The 22,160-nt window shown below is 34.4% G+C and overlaps 3 protein-coding genes across 5 annotated transcripts in view; 2 read left to right on the top strand and 1 right to left on the bottom strand.

Annotated features, from left to right (window-relative positions):
* Invadolysin (leishmanolysin-like peptidase, invadolysin) overlaps positions 1 to 22,160 on the bottom strand; it is a 72,192-nt gene that overhangs the window by 30,442 nt on the left and 19,590 nt on the right. For all 3 annotated transcript variants that reach the window (XM_089713852.1, XM_089713851.1, XM_089713853.1), the window contains exons 2-4: positions 9,642 to 9,742; positions 9,200 to 9,230; positions 8,855 to 8,937 (exon numbers count right to left, since the gene is read on the bottom strand). In XM_089713852.1, the coding sequence (XP_089569978.1) occupies positions 8,855 to 8,937; positions 9,200 to 9,230; positions 9,642 to 9,742 (215 nt within the window). The remainder of the gene's footprint in view (positions 1 to 8,854; positions 8,938 to 9,199; positions 9,231 to 9,641; positions 9,743 to 22,160) is intronic.
* Positions 1,346 to 7,772, top strand: LOC149475111 (uncharacterized). Its single transcript, XM_089713916.1, has 6 exons — positions 1,346 to 1,469; positions 3,346 to 3,459; positions 3,801 to 3,939; positions 5,478 to 5,642; positions 6,780 to 6,918; positions 7,501 to 7,772. The coding sequence occupies exons 1-6, from the start codon at positions 1,353 to 1,355 to the stop codon at positions 7,649 to 7,651; spliced, it is 825 nt and encodes a 274-aa protein (XP_089570042.1). The 5' UTR covers positions 1,346 to 1,352; the 3' UTR covers positions 7,652 to 7,772.
* Positions 14,962 to 16,311, top strand: LOC149475110 (uncharacterized). The gene is made up of 2 exons (XM_089713728.1): positions 14,962 to 14,983; positions 15,581 to 16,311. Exons 1-2 carry the CDS (start codon positions 14,962 to 14,964, stop codon positions 16,309 to 16,311), a joined length of 753 nt encoding a protein of 250 aa, XP_089569854.1.

Raw genomic sequence — 22,160 nt, 5'->3', positions numbered from 1 at the left:
TTCTTGCAATAATTTGAGATAAAACAACGCAAATAATGAATTTTCATGCCACTACAATAAACTACAATCAATTTGGAACCCATTCCAAAACTAATCAACACGCTATTATTTATATTTTTTACTTCGAACGATATCAATGATGTTTTCTAAGTAACTAATAAGACTACAAAAAATTGACCTATACTACATTTATTGGCATCGTTTGTAGTTTTTGAACAAGTGTTATTTATTTTTTAAAATCTTGTTATTGTGACCTTCTTGCAATAATTTAAGATAAAACAACGCAAATAAAGAATTTTCTTGCCACTACAATAAACTACAATCAATTTGGAACCCATTCCAAAACTAATCAACACGCTATTATTTATATTTTTTACTTCGAACGATATCAATGATGTTTTCTAAGTAACTAATAAGACTACAAAAAATTGTACTATACTACATTTATTAGCATCGTTTGTAGGTAAAATAGGCTGAAAAAAGTAAGGTTTTTTTTAAAGCGGGTTCCAGCGTGACGGAGCTCCATATTACTCATGATCGTGCGGGGTGACGTATGTGTTTACATTTGGTGGGAGGCGGCTGGCGGAGTGTCCGTTCTGTAGCGTTAGCTACGTATTCTGTGGTATTAGTATTTAGTATAGATAACGATACCAGATGGCCAATCATAGTGTTGCTTAACCTAAATATTGTTTACCATTCAATGCGGAACACTGTTACTCAGCATATTTACATCATGTGACAATTACAGGGAAATAAAATTTGCTCGAAACAATTAGTTGTGATAAGACGAGGTGGTTACTGATAAGGCGAAACGTAGTTTTTGGATATGTATATTGTACTAGTGCCCCGCGGTTTTACTCGCATTGCTCCGCTCCTATTGGTCGCAGCGTGATGATATATAGCCTATAGCCTTCCTCCATAAATGGGCTATCTATCACTGAAAGAATTTTTCAAATCAGACTCGTGGTTCCTGAGATTAGCGTGTTCAAGTAAGTAAACAAACAAACTCTTTCATCTCCTATCATTGCACTTAGATCAGTAGGATTGTAGTAGCTTTACCATGGTTGAAAGTCTAATTTAAACATAAAGTGAAGTCCCGTGTCCCCGTAGTGGGGTAGGGGGCAGATGCATTATTCATACATCTGTTTCACTGATCGATTTTTCTTTAGGGACAAGTAGGTGATCAGCCTTCTGTGTCCTGCCAGACCGAGACATTTTTTTTTTTCGTCTCCACCGGGAATCGAACCCAGGACCCCGCGGTTCTACGCTCACGCGTCAACCACTGTACCGAGGAGGCGGTCTCTTAATCCTAATCTCAATTTAAACATAATTTTCCTCTATTCCAGTTGAAAATGGCGTCTCAAGCCAGCGAATCTCCAGGGCCGTATGTGATACCCTTACCAGAGAGGCGCCCCTCCCTACAACATACAGTTTATATAGATTTGGACGACATAAGGCCAGAAAACGAAGTAAGTACATTGACAGAACCACAGTAAATAGAATAATAACAGTATCCTAAGCGTGATCGAATCAACTTACTGTATTCGATAGCGAGTTAAGCGGGGATCGAAACAGCCCCCCTAGTCAAGTGGCTATCTGTTAGCGTAGCGTTCAATAGAATAGACTACGAATGTATGAGATTGACGTAACCTGTAGATACGTTTATCTACAGCCTACGTCAATCTCATACATTCGTAGTCTATTCTATTGAACGCTACGCTAACAGAAAGCCACTTGACTAGGGGGGCAGTAGCTCTACCATGAGTTTACGCACACGATACTCGCTAGCGATTGTAGTAAGAGGTTTGTATAAAATTTCGTACAGCGCCCCTAGTGTGCCGTAGCGGAACTAAAAAGCCTACCATGAGGTGCAATAGTATACTACAGTGGCAGTGGATAACGTATAGTAAACTATACTAAACTCGCTGTAGTTACCATACAATTTTTGCACCATGAGTTCTAATTTTGACATATGTCATCCATACTAATATTATAAATGCGAAAGTAACTCTGTTTGTCTGTCTGTCTGTTACTCAATCACGCCTAAACTACTGAACCGATTTGCATGAAATTTGGTATGGAGATATTTGGATACCCGAGAAAGGACATAGGCTACCTTTTATTGCGAAATATGTACCACGGGCGAAGCCGGGGCGTACCACTAGTAATATTATAAATGCGAAAGTAACTCTGTCTGTCTGTCTGTTACTCAATCACGCCTTATCTACTGAACCAATTTGCATGAAATTTGGTATAGAGATATTTTGATACCCGAGAAAGGACATAGGATAGGTTTTATCCCGGAAATCCCACGGAAACGGGAACTATGCGGGTTTTTCTTAAACTGCGCGGGCGAAGCCGCGGGCGGAAATCTAGTAGATTTAGGTGCCTAGAGAATGATATAGACTTCTATATACTGCGGTGAAACATTTCATTTCCCTGGGAATTTCCTCTGGCTACGAGAACGAAGCCGTGGGCGGAAAGTTATATGTAGTTGTACGCTATAGGCATGTTTAAATAACATACGTAGTTAGTGGGTGGTTAAACTATATAATAATATAACTGAATATAATTTAAATGAAAATTAATCATAATAGTTTTGAATTAAATCCGGTCGGATTAATCTCAACAGTTGTTAATGTTACGTAATAATTTAAATTGAAAAATATTTCAGATTATAAATGCAAAAGTTTGTGAGGATAGATGTATGTGTATGTATGTTTGTTACTCTTTCACGGAAATACTACTGAACCGATTTCAATGAAATTTAGCACACATACCTATAGAGGGTAACTTGGATTAACACAAATCCCACGGGAACGGGAATTATGCGGGTTTTCCTTTGAAAACGCAGTCGAAGCCGCGGGTGGAAAGCTAATACGTTATAATTTATATTAACGCGCAAAATATTTTTCAAATTAATTAATATTTGGTGACCTCAAATAAATTCATCATTTATTATAACATCGAGACTTGTAACAATATTTGCTTTCAGTTGCTGTTTAATTATAATTTATAAGTCACTTGTTTCTAACAAGAAATTTGAATTTCTCTTAATTATTATACTTTTTGAAATCTGGTTGGAATTAGCTGTTTTAAAATGTATTTTTTTTCCAAAATTTATCCAGTATATAACATGTTTATAAACTTTTTAATTAATACTATGAAATATTACTAGCATTCCGCCTGCGGTTTCGCGAGCTGCCTAAATCTGAAAACATAACCTTCAACTTTCCTCTATTTAAAAACTTACGTAAGGTTTTCAAGATAAAATATCATTCTCTATGGACAAAAAGATGTCTAGGAAACAGTAGCCAGATAGAAAACAGTGTATTTTATTTACAGTTAGCAAATTCAAGGGTAAATGCATCTTCTAGAAGCAGAGAATTTGTTTTGTCGGCAGAGAGTTCCGGGCAGAATGGCCAAGCGCAGGGGCAGAATAACCAAAGCTATGTTGAAGTAAGTTTTTTCATTTATTTATTTCTAATAAAATATTATAGCTAAAAAAAGTAGCACTCGATAGGAATTTTAAGATAAATCAATTAGTTTTCATCAAAATCTAAACAACAAAGAAAACAAAAGTGCCGAGCACACGTGTCAGAAGTGAAACTTCTTTAGGCGCGTTGAGAGTTTATGACAATACCATCACGTCATGGATTAAAGCGACAATTTTGGTATCTTCGAATCTTGCCAAAGAAGTTTCACTTCTGACACGTGTGCCCAGCACACACGCTCTTTTTTGTAAATAATATCCATTGTTAAAAAAAGCTCTAATCCCTCACACATAAGGTACATTACAGGAAACAATATTCTACGATCCCTTCGATGACAGGAGGATAGACGTCGCGAAGGAGGGGCCCCGACGACCCAACCAACTGACCCTGACCAGTACTTCAGTTCGATATCAACCCTCAGTTCACACTAATAGACAAAGTCCTGGTGAGTTTATAACTTTACCTATATTAACTAGCTGCGCTTCGCGGTTTCACCCACTTGGCTCCGCTCCTGTTGGTCTTGGCGTAATGATATATAGCCTATAGCCTTCCTCGATGAATGGGCTATCTAACACTGAAACAATTTTGCTAATCGGACCAGTAGTTCCTGAGATTAGCGCGTTAACATGTATTGTTGCAAGAAACTTGTTGCCCGTAAATACGTAACATGTTGATTCAACTTTATTGCAAACTTACTGCCTACGGCTTCGCCCGCGTTGTCTAAAACTTAAATTATATACGACGTTCCTCTCTATATATTTAACGAATCACTATATATAATACTAGCTTTCCGCCTGCGGCTTCGCCCGCGTTTTCAAAGAAAAACCCGCATAGTTCCCGTTCCCGTGGGATTTCCGGGATAAAACCTAGCCTATGATACTCGTGGATAATGTAGCTTTCGAATGGTGAAAGAATTTTTAAAATCGGTCCAGTAGTTTATGAGCCTATTCATTACAATCAAACAAACAAACAAACAAACAAACAAAGTTTTCCTCTTTATAATATTAGTGTAGATTAAAAAAAACGACTTTAGAGACTGACAGACAGCGACAGCGACTGTTTTATACTAGGTATGTAGTGTAAAAAGATAATATGATAGTATTCAAATTCTTGTAAAGAAATCGAGGCGTCGCAATTTTTAATTTAGAATTATTAAAGCCTTGAAGAATTTCATTACAACGATGAACTTGTCACGTATAAAAGTAAAAAAATGGACTTTTTATTTTAAAATCTCAATTTTTAGTTGTCCTGTATCATATTATTCATATTGAACTCACTGAGGCGATAAATCTGTAAGTCTCAAAAGATCTATGTAAGAATTTTTCATTCCAAACTATTACATCTTTAAGATCTCAAGATATTTCAAACTAAATCACTTTTATTAATAAACTAGCGGTCCGCCCCGGCTTCGCTCGTGGTACGTGTTTACGTTTTCTCTACATAAGAACCATCCTCGTACTTCAAGGAATATAATAAAAAAAGAATTATAGAAATCGGTTCAGACGTTCTCGAGCGGCTTGCAAATGCTTTGCTTGCATGCGCTTACCAACACATTTTGCGATTCATTTTTATATTAATAAATAACTGCAACAGCCGACGTTGTTCTGCCCTATTGTTCTTTTTTCATATTTTCTCTCCATAAGAACCATAATTGTAAAAATTAGGCTTAAAAAATGAGCCGCATTGGTCGAGCTGATCTCGAGTTTAGCTTAACAACACACTTAGCGTTTCATTTTTATTAAGAAGCCTAGCTAACTAAAGTATGAATTACAATACAATACATAATTTCATCTTATAAAAAGCGTGTTTATTACGTTTTTTTTACTAAAACCTTGATAACATTTGTTGGTTTACCTTTATCTCGTATTTACAACCTTTCATAGGGACTTTTATACTATGAATTGATAAGACACCAACACATATTTGTAACTACATTCTTGCAAATAAATATAATTTGAATTTAATACAAATTATCCCTTACAGTGTACTCATCACTTCCCCGTATAAACCCTGTCCAAACACCGCCATATGACGGATTCAGACTCACTCCCCTGCCCGTGGCTGAGACGCCTGAGCCACCGCCAGCGTACACGGAAATTGATACGAGGCAGGAGAGATTGGCATCTCCTGTAACACCTTGTAACCCAGGTAACTCTACTCCCCCCAAGACAAGTGGCTTTCTATTAGCGTAAAGTTTAATAGAATAGATTATGAATGTATGATAGATATTTATCTCCAGATTACGTCAATCTCATACATTCATAATCTATTCTATTAATCTTTACGCTAATAGAAAGCCACTTGTCTAGGGGGGCTCGACTCATATAGGCTTGTAAGAATAAAAATTTATGAATGTATGCTCTTCCACGTTGTTACCAGAATAACTGACTTAATATTTATGTTGTATAGTATAATTTGATATGTGTTGTATTAATACTATACATAATTGGTTTTATTATTTAAATTTTAATGGTAGTCGGATACACACCTGGTTTTCAATGTATAAGATCTATTTCTACTAAAACCTGCATTTTCAATTCCAAAAGAAATTCGGAAAGTTATCCCTCATATTATGATGAAAGTTATCCCTATATATGATTAGTAGACTTTGTATTAATATTGTTATGAGACAAAGGGAAAACATCTCTACCTGTACTTTCGAATTCTCATCTGCACTCAGTTGGACAGCTTACAAGTGACGGCATAGTGCTGAATCTTATTATTTTATGCTCTTATTTCGTTCTAGATAGTTCACCTGGTGGTTCAAATGACCCATAACTTTTTCAACATGGGCCTGTTATAGTCTATGTGTATCACAATAAATGAATTGTGTTACGCATAGACTACAGGCCACTACAGAACGAAAAGACTGCATATAAATATGAATGATAGATAATAGATTTTTTTATTCCAGAATAAAAAACACTTACATGATATTTAGTACTCTGCCAAACTGTAAAACAGTTTGTTGGTAGCTCCTTTTTACACGCTTTATATTAGCTTCACCTGTATGTTTGTAACCGACTTCTTTGGGCGCGATTTTGACCCACTTTAAACGGCCAGATTTCGTTCAAACTTTGTAGATTTATTGAGGACCGATGACAATACACTAATTTGATAAAATTTTATATTTTTTAGTTCGGTTTTCTATAAAAAGCGTGTTTTTTAGTTTTTTTTAACTATTATTATTATTTACATAATATTATAAATACCTACATCATTCTTATACAATTTACACTACATATTTAAGCTATATATTACATATAAATACTATTTTAATTCTAGGTTACCACATCCCTCAGCCCCCTGGCGACCAAGAAAGGAAACTTATCACCTGTCCTTTCTGCAGGGTACGCGTATATACCCTGGTGGTTAGAGAATCAGGGGCTATTACACACGCGATAGCTGTTATATTCTTCTTTTTGTGAGTAATGAGTAATCTAGAAATATCTACTATGCAGTAAACATTTATCGCCAAATGTGCTGCAATGCGCAAAACTCGAGAACGGCTGAACAGATTTCGTTATTTTATAATATTCCTTGATGTACGAGGATGGTTGGATCATAAACATCTACCACGGGCGAACCGCTAGTTTAATATACTTAAATTTAATTTAAGTTTGATATTATTTACTAAGGAAGAATAATAAATAAGAATTTCAGAAATCACTCAAGTTGTTTTTGAACTAAATCGTAACATAAACAGAAGAGAAGAAGTATATTAGCATTATTAATTGTTCTGCAACCTTTTCCATTACTGCTCCGCTTCTATTGATCGTAGTTAAAGGATACAACAATTATTATCTGTGTGTATTTATCTACTGTTTCGGGTTATCTCTAAAATAGCTGAACCAATTCTATCGTAACTTACACTGACAGATAGAAAAAAACACGTGATATAAAAATAACCAAAGAACGTTTTTGCCTTGCTTACGTCACCACTAGATGGCGTTGTAATAAAAAAATGAACAAATCATTTATTTATTATTATGTATTTAATTTTCAGCTGTTTCATCTTCGTGTTCTGCATATACTGCATGGATTGGAGCAAATACAAGAATCACTATTGTCCAAATTGCAACAATCTCATCGGATATGAAATACCATTTCTGTGCACTGACATGGTTTATTCTAACAAACCTTCCATAGTCTCATAAATGCGACACGATATATCGTATCGTGTAAGGATACGATATTTCATCGTGTCGTATCGTATTGTATAAATGATCAGTGAAATAAGTCAATAATGTATTGGTATTATTTATTTGGTTAATACCTAAAACATAAATGTTTAATTTGTTGAGTAACAAAAACGCAAAAGACCTTGTAGTCTAGCATACACTGATCACGTAAAAAATACTTAAACAACAAAATTACGCCAAAAATTTTTTGCTAAATTTTAAAGTGAAACTTTTAACACATCGTCTCAAACTTTTTGGTCTGTGTAGCGCATGTCGCGTGTATCGCGGCTGCCGAGTAGGTATACCTACTCGGCAGCCGACCGTCACGCGACATGCGCTACACAAAGCAGTGTTCGGAAGCGCTCGAACAGTTTCACTTTTACCGTGGTTTCATAAAACCACACAACATTTTTTCCTTAAAATTCATGTTTTCTTCTCGGGCTTAAATACATCTGGTATTTTATAAGTATTTTTTACGTACTCAGCGTATGCAAAACTATAACCTCCATTGAGCTTAGAATACCAACGGTGGGACACCCTGTATACATACGAAAAATTGCCAAAAATAGATAGAAAATAGACATATATACATAGTAGATATCCAACATATTTGTGATGTCTTTAATTGTTATGTATTTTTAGTTGTCTGTTAAATTGTAATTATAATAATTAATAATGTATATAATATATATTGTTTAAATTGTAAGTTCATGAAAAACTTCTTTATACGATACGATCCAACCAACATTTTTACTCGATTTTGACCCACTTTAAACGGACAGATTTAATTCAAACTTTGTACACTTATCAAGGATCGGTGACAATACAATAATTTCATGAGTTTTAGCATGTTTTTAGATATTTGAAGTACATATATCAATTAGCTCCGCGCGGTTTCACCCCCATGGCTCCACTCCTGTTAGTCGTAGTGTGATGATATATAGCCTATAGCCTTCCTCGCTAAATAAGCTATACAACACCGAAATAATTTTTCAAATCGGACCAGTAGTTTCCGAGATTAGCGCGTTCAAACAAACTCTTCAGCTTTATAATATCAGTATAGATTTTTCAAATAACATTTAAAAAATTAAGGTAGTTTCCCTTCCTATTGTTAGTTGGATCGGATTATAAATATGTAAATAAATAAATTAATGAATAAATAGATAAAATAACACTTACCTATTTAGTTTTATTGGTCCCCCGGTTTTCCTCACTTTTAAAGCTTGTTCCCAGAATTTAACAGCATCTGGTAATATTGTATTCTGTAATGTTTAATAATTAAGGTATTAAATAGATATAAAAGCAATCAATTAAATTTAATTAAAAATATTAATAATATATTATATAACTGAAAAGTGTGCTAAGAAAGCCCAATTTATTGTATCAAAAAATAATAAAAATAGAAACTGCTGATATTTTTCTAGAGAATTATATTTAGCTATTATTTATGTTTTTTTCATATCACGTAAAAATCTTCATATTATTATAATATTGTACCTATACCTATCTATATAAAATACTTACATTTATCATTTCAAATTTTTCTTGTTCTAACCTGAAAAATAAATATTTTTAATTACTAGACTAATATCTTTTAACCAAAGTATGAAATTTTAAAATTTCCCTACTTATCCATACTAATATTATAAATGCGAAAGTAACTCTGTCTGTCTGTCTGTTACTCAATCACGCCTAAACTACTGAACCAATTTGCATGAAATTTGGTATGGAGATATTTTTATACCCGAGAAAGGACATAGGCTACTTTTTATTTCGAAATATGTACCACGGGCAAAGCCGGGGCGGACCACTATTATAGAATATAACAATTGTAAAAGAATAGGGAGAAAATAAATGAACAAAATTTATATTCCTATAACATCATTCTTATACCGTATTTATTTAAATTTATATGAAACAAGATATATGATTTATTTAATGTAAAAAATAGTGAAAATATACTAACCTATATACAGAGTGGTCATAAAATATACTTATTCTTAGTGGTTGGTCTATACTTCTCCTTTTAACTATGTGTGCTGGTTCTATATGAACACCCCGTATTACCTGTAACAAAAAAAAATTATACCGGCCGAATTGATAACCTCCTCCTTTTTTTTAAAGTCGGTTAAAAATGAAGGTATAATAAAAAAAGACGGGTTGCACTCCGGGAGTGCCGGCAGAAGTGAAAACTTGATTATTAACGTTGAGCATGTTTGATATTTTGGAATGGTATCCGTCTTACGCTTTTTCGATCAAGCCACGTGTCCTGAGTCCTGACGCGAGTTTAAGATTTTATACCCAACGCCGCTAAAGAAGTTTTCACTTCAAAAATCTATACTAATATTATAAAGCTGAAGAGTTTGTTTGTTTGTTTGTTTGAACGCGCTAATCTCGGGAACTACTGGTCCGATTTGAAAAATTCTTTCGGTGTTAGATAGCCCATTTATCGAAGAAGGCTATAGGCTATATATCATCACACTAAGACCAATAGGAGCGGAGCAATGCGGGTGAAACCGCGGGGAACAGCTAGTATATTATATTAATACAAAAATGTCAATAATGTAGGAACTTAGTTTAGAGGTTATACTCGACTTGTACTGTGTACAGCCAGTTTCTAAATTGAGTATTTGAGGGCCGATTTTTCAATCCATGGTTAAAACTTATCCACCCAATAAAGTATTATACGATAATATTAAAATGTCACCCGTAAACTGTCAAAGACGGGCAAAGAATACATTGTTAAAATGGTAGTTTAATACGTTATTCGACGAATAAGTAGGTATTAACCAAGGATTGAAAAATCAGCCCTGAATTAAATTCAGTTATCTTGCATGAGAGTTGAGACATAATCAAATCAATTCCAATTTGAGAATCCAGTCTTTAAAGATTAATTTAAAGACTGCAAGAAAAAACTAAAAAATACAAAACATATCGTGTACGAATATAATATTTTATCGTGTCGTGTCGTATCGTGTAAATGATTAAATTTAGTCAATGGTGTATTGCATGTGCATAATCTTTTTGTTTCAGTACCTAAATTAGTATAAAAAGTGAAGACAGGGAATTATATCACATTAATGATGTGGTTCTTTATTTCGCTACCAGGAATCGAACCAAAGGCCTTCATTCTATGCCAACAAATCTTACTTATCTCAATCTTATAATCTAAGCTTATAATATGTTTTCATAAACGTATCTCAGATTCTTGGTTGCCATGGCAACCGCCTGTCTAAATTTAGTAATCGACGGTTGCTAGGCAACCGGATTATATTATAAAACATGAATGACACGCGGCTTTTGTTAAGTTTTATAGTAGGGGAGGCCAAGAGGGGATTTTGGGATTTACTCGAGCGCGTCAGATTACTATAAGGGACGGTACCTTAGCTATTCATTAGTACCTCTAGTCAATATGAGCAGTAGTGGTTGGTGGGTGCGCTCAGGGGCCCCGCTGGAAAATTTGAATAATCCATAATTCCCTAAGGTTGAGCTCGAATCGTCAGATTAGCGAAATGGGGACTTCTTATATTGTAATTAACCCCCCCATATATTAATCTGACGCGCTCGAATAATATTACTTTTATTTTTTACCCTTTCTTCATAGCGATTAAATCGCGGCCACTTAAATCGTCAGATTAACGTATACTTTTTTTCAGTGACGTCCTGGAGCATGCAAAATATCAATATCTAACGCGCTTGAGTATTTCCAAGCCAATTTTTTTCTTTTTTAAATTAAAAAAAATCAAAAAACCCTTCCCCACCGCTAAAAGTGAAAACATTATAGGACCTTTTTTTCTCGCTATGGTCTAATCTACCAATTCTAATAGGTTCCCGTGACGCTCGAGTAAATCCACATTTAGCATCCTGGGCTCCCCTACTATTAGCAACGCGAGCCTAAAGTTAAAAACAATTGATGAACTATGTGACCCTGATTTAAACAGGCAGAATTTTTAAGAAAAAAATAGTAGTTATTCGTTATGAAAGCAAACGAAGTCACGTGAATCAGCTAGTAATTTATAAATAGCAAAACATTTGAATTAGTGCAGCATACGCGTGCAATTGCAATGTACATGCGCAAAGAAAAACCCTTATTTTTGTTATTGTTTGTCCCTTTTTAAATGAAACTTCGTTAGGCGCGTTGAGATTATAATTCACGGTCATAGCAATACCATTACGTCATGGAGTAAGGCGACGATTTTGGTATCTTAGAATTAGTGTCCGACCGAAACTGGTTTCCAGGCCGAAACCGAAACCGAAACCGAATGTTCGGCCGTGGCTTCAGTTTCGGCCGAAACCGAAACCGAAACCGAAACTCACGTGGTCAAGTATGAAATTTCTAAAAATACTGAACTTTGGTGCATTTTACCTATTATTTTGCCTTAATTAGGGCATGAAATGAAAACATAGTATATTAAATTTGTTGTAATCATTTATCTTCTTCTTATATATAAAAATGAATCGCAAAATGTGTTGGTAAGCGCATAACTCGAGAACGGCTGAACCGATTTCGATAATTCTTTTTTTATTATATTCCTTGAAGTACGAGGATGGTTTTTATGTAGAGAAAACATAAATATGTACCACGGGTGAAGCCGGGGCGGACCGCTAGTTTAATATAAAATAAAAAAATAATATTTTTCAAATAATAATAATAACAATTTTAATTTAAATTCAAATTAAGTTCTCAGTAAAATCAGTCATCTAAATCAAATCAGTACTTGTTACTGTTACTTTAAATACTTAAGTTTTGGTATTTTGAGATCTTTCTCTTTATTAAAGAGTCTTTAATACTTTGGATTGGTATTTGTACTTAGAAGACTTTAGAAGAATAATCAGTCTCTTTTAGGTACCTCTTATATAAAAATAATAATTATTAATTACTATTACACCCAGTTCCAATCTCAACATAGATAATCAAAAATTGTTTCCACCAGCGTGGGTCAACCAACGTCTTGACAGCGTCCGTCAAAGCGTTGCCGAGGAAAACGAAGTTAGGCGAGCGTGAACGTGTGTGAACTAAGTTCACTGAACTTGCGAAATAAGTTTCGGTTTCGGCAAAAGTTTCGGCCGATTTTGGCCGAAACCGAAACTGCGGCCGAAACTTGATTTTTGGCCGAAACTCGGCCGAAACCGAAACCGAAACCGAAAGTTCGGTCGGACACTACTTAGAATATTGCCAAAGAAGTTTCACTTCTGACACGAGGGCTCGGCACACACGCTCTTGTTTATTGTTCTTTAATCCTTGGCAGACCAAGCTTGTAACAGCGCTGGATTTTTTTGTGATTTTGAGCTAGCTTCACTCACACATCAGTATATGTAATCTTATCTTACTTAATATTATAAATGCGAAAGTTTGTGAGGATGGATGTGTGTGCGTTTGTTACTCGGTCCGCAAATACTACTGAACCGATTACAATGAAATTCAGCATACATATAGAGAGTAACTTGGATTAACATATAGGATAAGCTTTATCCCGGAAATCCCACGGGAATGGGAACTATGCGGGCTTTTCTTTGAAAACGCGGGCGAAACCGCGGGCGGAAAGATAGTATCTATATAATTTTCAGTATTAAAAAAGAGGAAATTAGACAGATATTTGTATTATATTAATTAAGACGGTCGTGGGTGTATAATATAATCTATGCCTGTGGAAATTTTGTCTTGATTCAATCAACTGTTCTTGCGTGAAAGAGTAACAGACACACACCGTCACAAGCGTCCTTGTTTATTTAGGCTGTAAGCTATTTTTAGATGTTACTCTTATGGAATAACACGATATTCCTTATAAATAATAATAACATATATCTATAACATAAAAATTAATCGCAAAATGGGAGGCATAACTAAAGAACGACTGAACCGATTTCGTTATTTTTTTTTTATATTTTACTAGAGGTAGGTCGAGAATGGAGGAAACGTAAACATGTACCACGGGTGAAGCCGGGCTGGACCGCTAGGTTTATATAAAACCAATGCAATATATACATCTAATATTTAATTACAAAAAATATTTAATTAAAAAATAACTTTATTCATCGACTGTACATCACATAAATCAATGTTATTATTGCACACATATCTCTATAATCAAAACAAGTGCATTTGTAGTAATTCAACCAATTTATCTATCTCTTCTTTTATATCTTTCAAATTAAACTAACTATCTGCCCGCGGCTTCGCCTGTGTTACGCGTAGTCACAGTAAAATCCGCATAGTATCCATTCCCCTGGGATCTCCGGGAAAAAACCTATCCTATACCTATGTCCTTTCTCATGTCTCGAACATACATTTTTTCCGCTTACATGGCAAACGCAGGCTGAACCCTACGAGTTTTATCAAAATAATGTAAGTAAGTATTGTACACATTGAAAAGGTCTACAGAAAAGTCCGTCATGGTATATGTCTATCTCTTATGGATAACCCACAATAACTTTTTTTTGTCATTACTTTTTACGACAAATAATGGCTAATTTTCGAAGCGATTTTAACCAATACAGCATTAATCCTTAACCAATTAAATACCTTGAATACATTGTTCATTTAATATAGATCTATATGGCCCTTTACACCGTATGATTTAAGTGAATATTTTCGAAGATATTACAGATTTAAAATTTGCGGGACGTAGCGTTTGCGGCGGTACCGGCCAGCCGCCATTGCACCCGTGCGAAGCCGGGGCGGGTCGCTAGTTTTCTTATATTATAAATCACTAGCTTTCCACCCGCGGCTTCGCATGCGTTTTCAAAGAAAATCCGCATAGTTCCCGTTCCCGTGGGATTTCCGGGATAAAACATATCCTACACATCACAAACTTTCGCATTTTTAATATTAGTACAGGATAGGATAGGATGTAGTGTGGATAGAAATGAAATTAAGTATTTGAATAATCACATACTTAATTAAAATTCTATCCGGGAATCGAATCCGGTACCTATTCTTTTGTAAACTAACCACTACACTACAAACTATTTTATAGTTTTCAATAAATTGCAACGTGTTTTGTTACAATAATAAATATTCCGATAATGCAAATAATATTGTTTATTTTATTCCACTCTGTGTGTAAGTACAATGTTTATTTTTAAACTCAAAATAATACTGCGAAATAATATCGGTATGCGCGTTAAGCAACCTTATGCCCGGTCAACAAATGGATGGGTGATCGCTCAGTGATATTTGAATATATCCATGATTTGTGAATGTAAAATTGGTAAAACAGTGTCTGTTCATGATAATCTCAAAGTCGACTGCTCCGATTTTCATTCTGTTTTCACGAATCGGTAAAATGGTTCTCGCAGAAGATTTTAGTACATAATTTGTTAGTTTTGAAAAACACGGGCAAATCCGCGGGCGGAAAGCTAGTTCAATAGAAATGTTAAAATAAAAGTCAAATTATTCTTCAAAGAATTAACAATTTGAAAAATGTTCTGTTAAATTTAACTGAAATATTATAATAGAATTTCAAAAGGAAAACATCGTAGGAAATAAACTGGAGGAATCTTTGAGATATTTTCAGACTATGTTTTGTTTTTTTTTTTTTATTACAAGAATAATTAAAGTTTTGTTTTCACTTGGCTAGGTATTTGTGTTTATTTGTGAATAGGAAAGTTTTATATTTCGAGGTCAATAATACAACTTCCTATCTATACTAATATTATAAAGCTGAAGAGTTTGTTTGTTTGAACGCGCTAATCTCAGGAACTACTGGTCCGATTTGAAAAATTCTTTCGGTGTTAGCCCATTTATCGACGAAGGCTATAGGCTATATTATATCATCACGCTACGACCAACAGGAGTGGAGCCACGTGGGTGAAACCGCTGAGAGCAGCTAGTAAGAAATAATAACAGTTCAGAATTAAATAGTTGTTTCAACAAAACCAAAAAGTAAATTTCACAAATTCCAGCATACAGCCAATCGCAGTACATCTTTAAAATAGAACACAAAATCTCCGACAAGGAAACAATACTCGACGAATACGCAATATCAATACTTAACAAAACAGATGAAAATAAACAAACACCAAAAACAATCGAAAATCAAAAGCTTCTAGAACGTTCTCGATCAGAAGACACAAGAAAAACAAAAGCCGAAACTTCCCTTTACAATACGCAAATAATACCCTTTGTAATACAGAAACAGGACAATCAACAAATAAAGAGACAACTAGACACTTTTGCGATGGTACGAAAGAAGTCCCATTTAACAACAATCGATTTTAACTTCAATCCCGTAACACATAAAGTTCACATTCCAAAACCAGTCAGAGAAACAGGACAGGAACCAAATTTCAACGTTTTCCTACCAGACTTGTCTCACGTTATGAAGCGTCAGAATAATTTGATGGAGAGGCTCGACAAAGTTCTAAGCGAAGAAACAAAAGGCGAAAAAAGGAAGAATTTAAGGCATTCCGACGCGTCGTTATTGGCAGATTTAGAGAAGTTAAAAACAATGAAAGCAATGAAGCAAATAGTCATACAACCGACGAGGAAGATGACAACAATTCTGACGATGATCGATGAGACCGCTGTAAGGGAGGCTTTGAAAAAAGACCCGTTGGTAAAACGGATTCTGCAAATGGGTAAAAATAAAAGAATCAAGTATAAGAAAGAGGTGAAGGAGCTTAGTAAAAATTGATTGCATTTTGTTATAATTTTAAGTATAAATACTACTTAATACTTTGTTCTGTTGTATTAATTATTCATGGATAAAAATTAACCTATAATATAAGTCAGATTATATGCATAGGTACCATCTTTAACTATAAAAAGTGTTATTTTATAAGTAATTCTAATCGAAGTGATCGACTTCTTGATCTTTATATGAAAAACAAAAACTACTACGAACTATGAAGGCCGATGGAAGCAATCTCGAAAACTATAAAATATAATTAACTCAATCTATTTAGTATACATTTCTACGCTGTTCTGTGCTTTTCCATTTCCACAAAAAAACTTCATTTTATACAAATAAAAGATCAGCTTATACCAAGTTTCATAAAAAGTAAACTAAGCTCCTAGCCTATATTATCCATCCCTTAGACTACAAAGTGGAAGTTACAACAATATATTGCCTAATTGACAATCATTTAATCATATGCAATATCAAAATTAATGTGATTTTGTATGGTGTGAAAGTTCACACGACTGTCAACGTAAAACCCGTTCACAGTATGTCGTGACGACATTTTGTCGTATCCATATCTAAGGTCAATTATTTATAATCTATCCGAATAAAATACGGGATAGTGATACCACTCAAGCTAAATAGATATTGATGAGTTTTATTAGTTGGATTTGTCCCCGCTATAATAACAACAACAATTTTAATAAGTTTGTTTAACAACTCAAGAACTGCTGAACCGATTTCAAAATTTCTTTCACCGGATATATATATACGTGATCCCTGAGAAGGTACAATATATAATATATGCTGTATAAGTATGTACCCTGAGCCGGCTTTGCTCATGCAAGCATTGGATGGACCGTTAGTTAGTAAATATACCCTCCTCCGTTTATGCAGTTATAAATAGAAATATTAACTTTTACTAAAGATATTTAAAAAGCCTTCAAAAAGTAAAATTATGCAATAGATTCCGATTTATGATGTAAAAACCTGTATATTATGTAAACTTTGTAATGAACTTTCTTTAAAAATTTACGGCCATGATTAACATTTGACCTGTGACATGAAAAAGTTAAGTTACATAAATTTAGATAAATTTATATTATTAGATATTTAGTCGTACCGTTACGTTATCGTAAAAACCGGTTACAAATATATGCATGCGTGTTTGTGTAAAAAATTAATTAATTAGTGAGACTAAAAAAAATTATACAGATTTGACTTACACGAAGTAAGAGGGATATTCTTACAAATGTTATAAACTAGCGGTCCACCCTGCTTCGCCTTTGGTAAGTAAGCTTATAGCACTCAAGGATCACATACGTATACATATCCAACTGTGAATATGTTGTAGAATTATTTCAGTGTTAGACATACTATTACTTGTTACTATGTACTACGTACTAGAGAGGCCATCGCTACTACACTATTTGTAACACTAGTTAGAGTCAATCGTCTCAAACTATTTTTTTTTTTATAAGTTTATTCATATTTTTTTTTTTTATAAGATAAACAATATTTATTTGTTACATTGATTGGTTTTAATTTTTAAGTAATAAGAGGCAGAATATCTACAAAGTGTATGACTCTGCACTAGCCACCCCACGCCGCCGCGCTTGTCACACAGATTTTGTTCGTGGTGTCCTCTCTATAATAATACCTCAATGGTATTAGATAGCCCATTTATGGAGGAAGGCTACAGGCTATATATCATCACACTGACCAAGAGGAGCGGAGCAATGCGGGTAAAACCGCGGGGCACAGCTACATATAAAGTACATCAAGGTAATAGATGAATCTAGACTTCATTAGGTAATGCCTGAGAAGTATGCGACCTTAATAACTGATAATGTACAATAGATTACTGTTATATAACAGAACATCATTGCTTTTGTACATACTATAAGTATAGATGCGAAAGTATGTCCGTCTGTCTGTTATGTATTAAATGGATTGAAGATTGCAACAAATACATTATTAAAGTTAATCCTATAGATTAAGAGGTAAAAAAAATCACCAGCAAAAAGCTACATTATCACCTGATTGATAAAAGATAATGAACCAAATATGTATATAGGCCGGGAGATACTGACACAAAATTTTGGGTCAGTATCTCCCGGCCTAATACATAGTAAAATAACTTGCCTGCGGGGTGTGTAAATTAAACATTTTCTACATCTTTTAGCTTAAATATTTCGCGACGAAAACTATCCAGTCCTAAGATATTCAAGAAATTATTATATTTTCATTTTTCACTAATCCGTGATAAGTGTACAAAGTTTGAATTTAATCTGTCTGTCTGTCGGTTATAAACATACAGGTGAAGCTAATACATATAAGCGTGTTAAACATCACAACCAATTCAATAACAAATCTAAACCAAATCTATTACATTATATCATAAATTCCACAATTGTTTGGCAGGTTATTACAAACGTATAAACAAACATAATTTATTAACTCATGTGGGCGTTTTCAAGAATTCATAATCTCAATTGTTTATAAATAATAAGATGGAATGTGTTTATTTCAATTACTATGAAATTTGACGGGTTTAAAACTGGTTTAAATGCATTTTTAACTCAGTTTCATTTTTTTAGTCATGACGTAAGTTTTAGCAAGTGTTTATGAACTTAGCCTCTTAGGTGGTAAATTTGTATGAAACTCTGTACCTTAAGATGCTAATTAAATAAAACAAAGATTCATCGAGATATATGTACTATCTCGATGCAAAGATTAAGAAAATATTCAGGTAACGCGAACGAAGTCGGGCAGAACGCTAGTATTATACACACATGACACAATACACATATTACACGTATAAATTCCAAGTCCAAACAAATATACGTACATTTCCAAAATGAATCCTCAATATATTCTTTACATGTAAACAAGATGTCAAAACGGATAGACGTTTCTCGAAATTTCGAATATTCCCGCGCTATTCTCGCGTGAAGAAAACCAAGCGGAGCGTGAATGGACAGCATAAAGCTGCCCATACATTTGCGATTCGCGCGATTTTTTAGTATTCATTAGAATATACTTAATCTATACTAATACTAATCACTACATAGTATAAAACAAAGTCGCTTTCCCTGTCCCTATGTCCCTATGTCCTTATGTCCCATGTCCCTTTGTACGCTTAAATCTTTGAAACTACGCAACGGATTTTGATGCGGTTTTTTTTTAATAGATAGAGTGATTCAAGAGGAAGGTTTATATGTATAATAACATCCATTAAATAGTGGAGAAGTACTGTTATTTTTGAGGTTTCTAATGTGATGTCGTAAAAAATTACATTTTTTCCGCTTACATTGCAAAGTGCAAACGGTTTATGAAAATAATGTACTAAGTATTATACACATTGAAAAGGTCTACAGAAATGTCCGCGATGGTATATGTCTATCTCTTATGGATAACCCACAATTAACTTTTTTTTTGTCATTTACTTTTTACGACAAATAATGGCTAATTTTCGATGCGATTTTAACCAATACAGCATTAATCCTTAACCAATTAAATACCTTAAATACATTGTTCATTTAATATAGATCTATATGGCCCTTTACACCGTATGATTTAAGTGAATATTTTCGAAGATATTACAGATTTAAAAATTGCCGGCCATTATTGTACCGGCCGGCCGCCCGGCTATATATACATATATTTTTATACCCGTGCGAAGCCGGAGCGGGCCGCCATGTTTTTATATAATATGTACAACGTTCACAGTTTTTTGTAGTGTATAGTGTAATTTGAAAAATTCTTTCGGTGTTAGATAGCCCATTCATCGAGGAAGACTATAAGCTATATATCATCACGCTAAGAACAACAGGAGCGGAGCCACGCGAGTGAAACCGAAAAAGCACAGCTAGTCATAAATAAAGTTAAAAAATAATTATTATTAATACGCTTGGATGATAGAATCAACTAAAAAGTAAAAAAAAAGACGGGTTGCACTCCGGGAGTGCCGGCAGACCGCAGAAGTGAAAACTTGATTATTAACGTTGAGCATGTTTGATATTTTGGAATGGTATCCGTCTTACGCTTTTTCGATCAGGTCACGTGTCCTGACGCGAGTTTAAGATTTTATACCCATTACAGAAAAAGTGCTCAACGCCGCTAAGTTTTCACTTCAAAAACGAAATGGGTCAAAAATATGCAGTCGGTAACATACAAACGTATACGGGTGAAAATATAAGCGTGTTAAAACAACACAATTATGTGGTACATACATTGAAATTTTTAACTGTAGGTAAAAAGAAATAATTTACCGCAAATTGTTGTAGAAATGGGAAAATATTCCTTCAGACGAAGTCGTGTGGTTCAGCTAATATATTGGAAGAAACATTTGAAATAAGACAAGCAAATAAGAAATAATAAGTCTAAGCGTCTTACGTACTTAAAAAGAATAAGCACTAAGCAGTATATTGATATTATCGACAATACAAGAAAATAAAATATTTATGAAAGTAGAAACAATTTAATAAGAATATTATTATTTGTGATCAAGTAACAAGAAGGAACAATATGTCTACACACAAACTAATAAATTATTTACATATACATACATACATACTAAAATAATTGAAGTGAAACTTCTTTAGGCGCGTTGAGAGTAAAATTTCAAGGTCGCGTCATGGCAATGCCATCACGTCTTGGAGTAAGGCGAAGATTTTGGTATATTTGAATCTTGCCAAAGAAGTTTCACTTCTGTCACGTGTGCTCGGCACACACGCTCTTTTTTACAACATTCATTCATTTAGAAATTAAAGATTTTTCATTGGATTTCAAACTCGATTTGCAGCTATGAGCTAACACAATATAGCGAGCGTGTTTGTATATAAAAATACTGTATAGTCACATGAGTAGAAAGACGGAAGTATAGTAGCAACAGACCTTTCTGTGGAACAATATTTTAAAAATAAATAATGAAAACATATGCTCTTAAGCCTTTTTCAGCCACGGCCTATATTTATTGACATAAACTGGAACGCAGGACACAAGTATACTAGCTGCTACCCGCGACATCACCTGCGGTATCAACTCAAATTCTTGGAGGAGATGAAATCTAAAAAGTAGCATATGTCACTCTCTAGCCTACTATCTCCAGACACTTATAATATACAATAATACGATAATTATAATATCATAAAGCTGAAGAATTTGTTTGTTTGCTTGGCTTGCTTGAGTGAAAAATTATTTCACTTTTAGAAAGACCATTAATCGAGGAAGGCTATAGGCTACATATCATCACGCTAAGAACAACAGGAGCGGAGCAATGCAGGTAAAACTGCGAAAGGTAAGGTTAGTAGCACAGGCACTATCTCAGCACTAGCACTCCTATAGTCCGTCATGATATACAACAGACAGACAAACAAATATGTATTAATACCCTTATACATATATGTAGAATAATCCTGCATATTATTTTAAGAAGGTATCGCGATGGAACACACTCGACAAGCCCGCATTGTGTTGCGGGAACACGGTATGTCATGTGTACTGTGTAGCCGAGCGGTGCGTGGACACCACACTCTGATATAGAACAATTAAAATGTTCTATTTTAAACATTGAGATAATATGAATATGGAGCAGACACCACGAACAAAATCTGTGCGCCAAGATGGCGGCGCGGGGCGCGCGAATGACGGCTAGACAGTCATAGATTATGCGATGTCACTGACTCACCGCTATAGAGGCGACACTTTGTTTCTTTCTGTCTATTTTATTGGGTGCCACTCCTTACATGCACGTTGACTTGAAATTTTCTTTGTACTTACTTAATATTTATTTTAGATATAAACTGACTTTACTACGCGGGGCTAACAATATCTGGCATATAATATAGGATGAGGAG

This window comes from Colias philodice, chromosome 31 (genome assembly GCF_061535455.1).
Source record: "Colias philodice isolate Cphi_HAF_F1 chromosome 31, ilColPhil1 Martin Lab GWU primary, whole genome shotgun sequence".
Taxonomy (NCBI): Eukaryota; Metazoa; Arthropoda; class Insecta; order Lepidoptera; family Pieridae; genus Colias; species Colias philodice.
The sequence above is the reverse complement of the archived record's forward strand: the minus strand, read 5'-3'. Positions and strand labels throughout refer to the sequence as shown.

Excerpts from the sequence above, each read along its gene's own strand:
- LOC149475111 (XM_089713916.1), top strand. The coding sequence starts at position 1,353 with ATGGCGTCTCAAGCCAGCGAATCTCCAGGGCCGTATGTGATACCCTTA. Across the intron at positions 1,470-3,345 it reads ACATAAGGCCAGAAAACGAA|TTAGCAAATTCAAGGGTAAA; the intron begins GTAAGTACATTG and ends TTTTATTTACAG. Across the intron at positions 3,460-3,800 it reads ATAACCAAAGCTATGTTGAA|GAAACAATATTCTACGATCC; the intron begins GTAAGTTTTTTC and ends GGTACATTACAG.
- LOC149475110 (XM_089713728.1), top strand. The coding sequence starts at position 14,962 with ATGGTTCTCGCAGAAGATTTTA. Across the intron at positions 14,984-15,580 it reads GGTTCTCGCAGAAGATTTTA|CATACAGCCAATCGCAGTAC; the intron begins GTACATAATTTG and ends CACAAATTCCAG.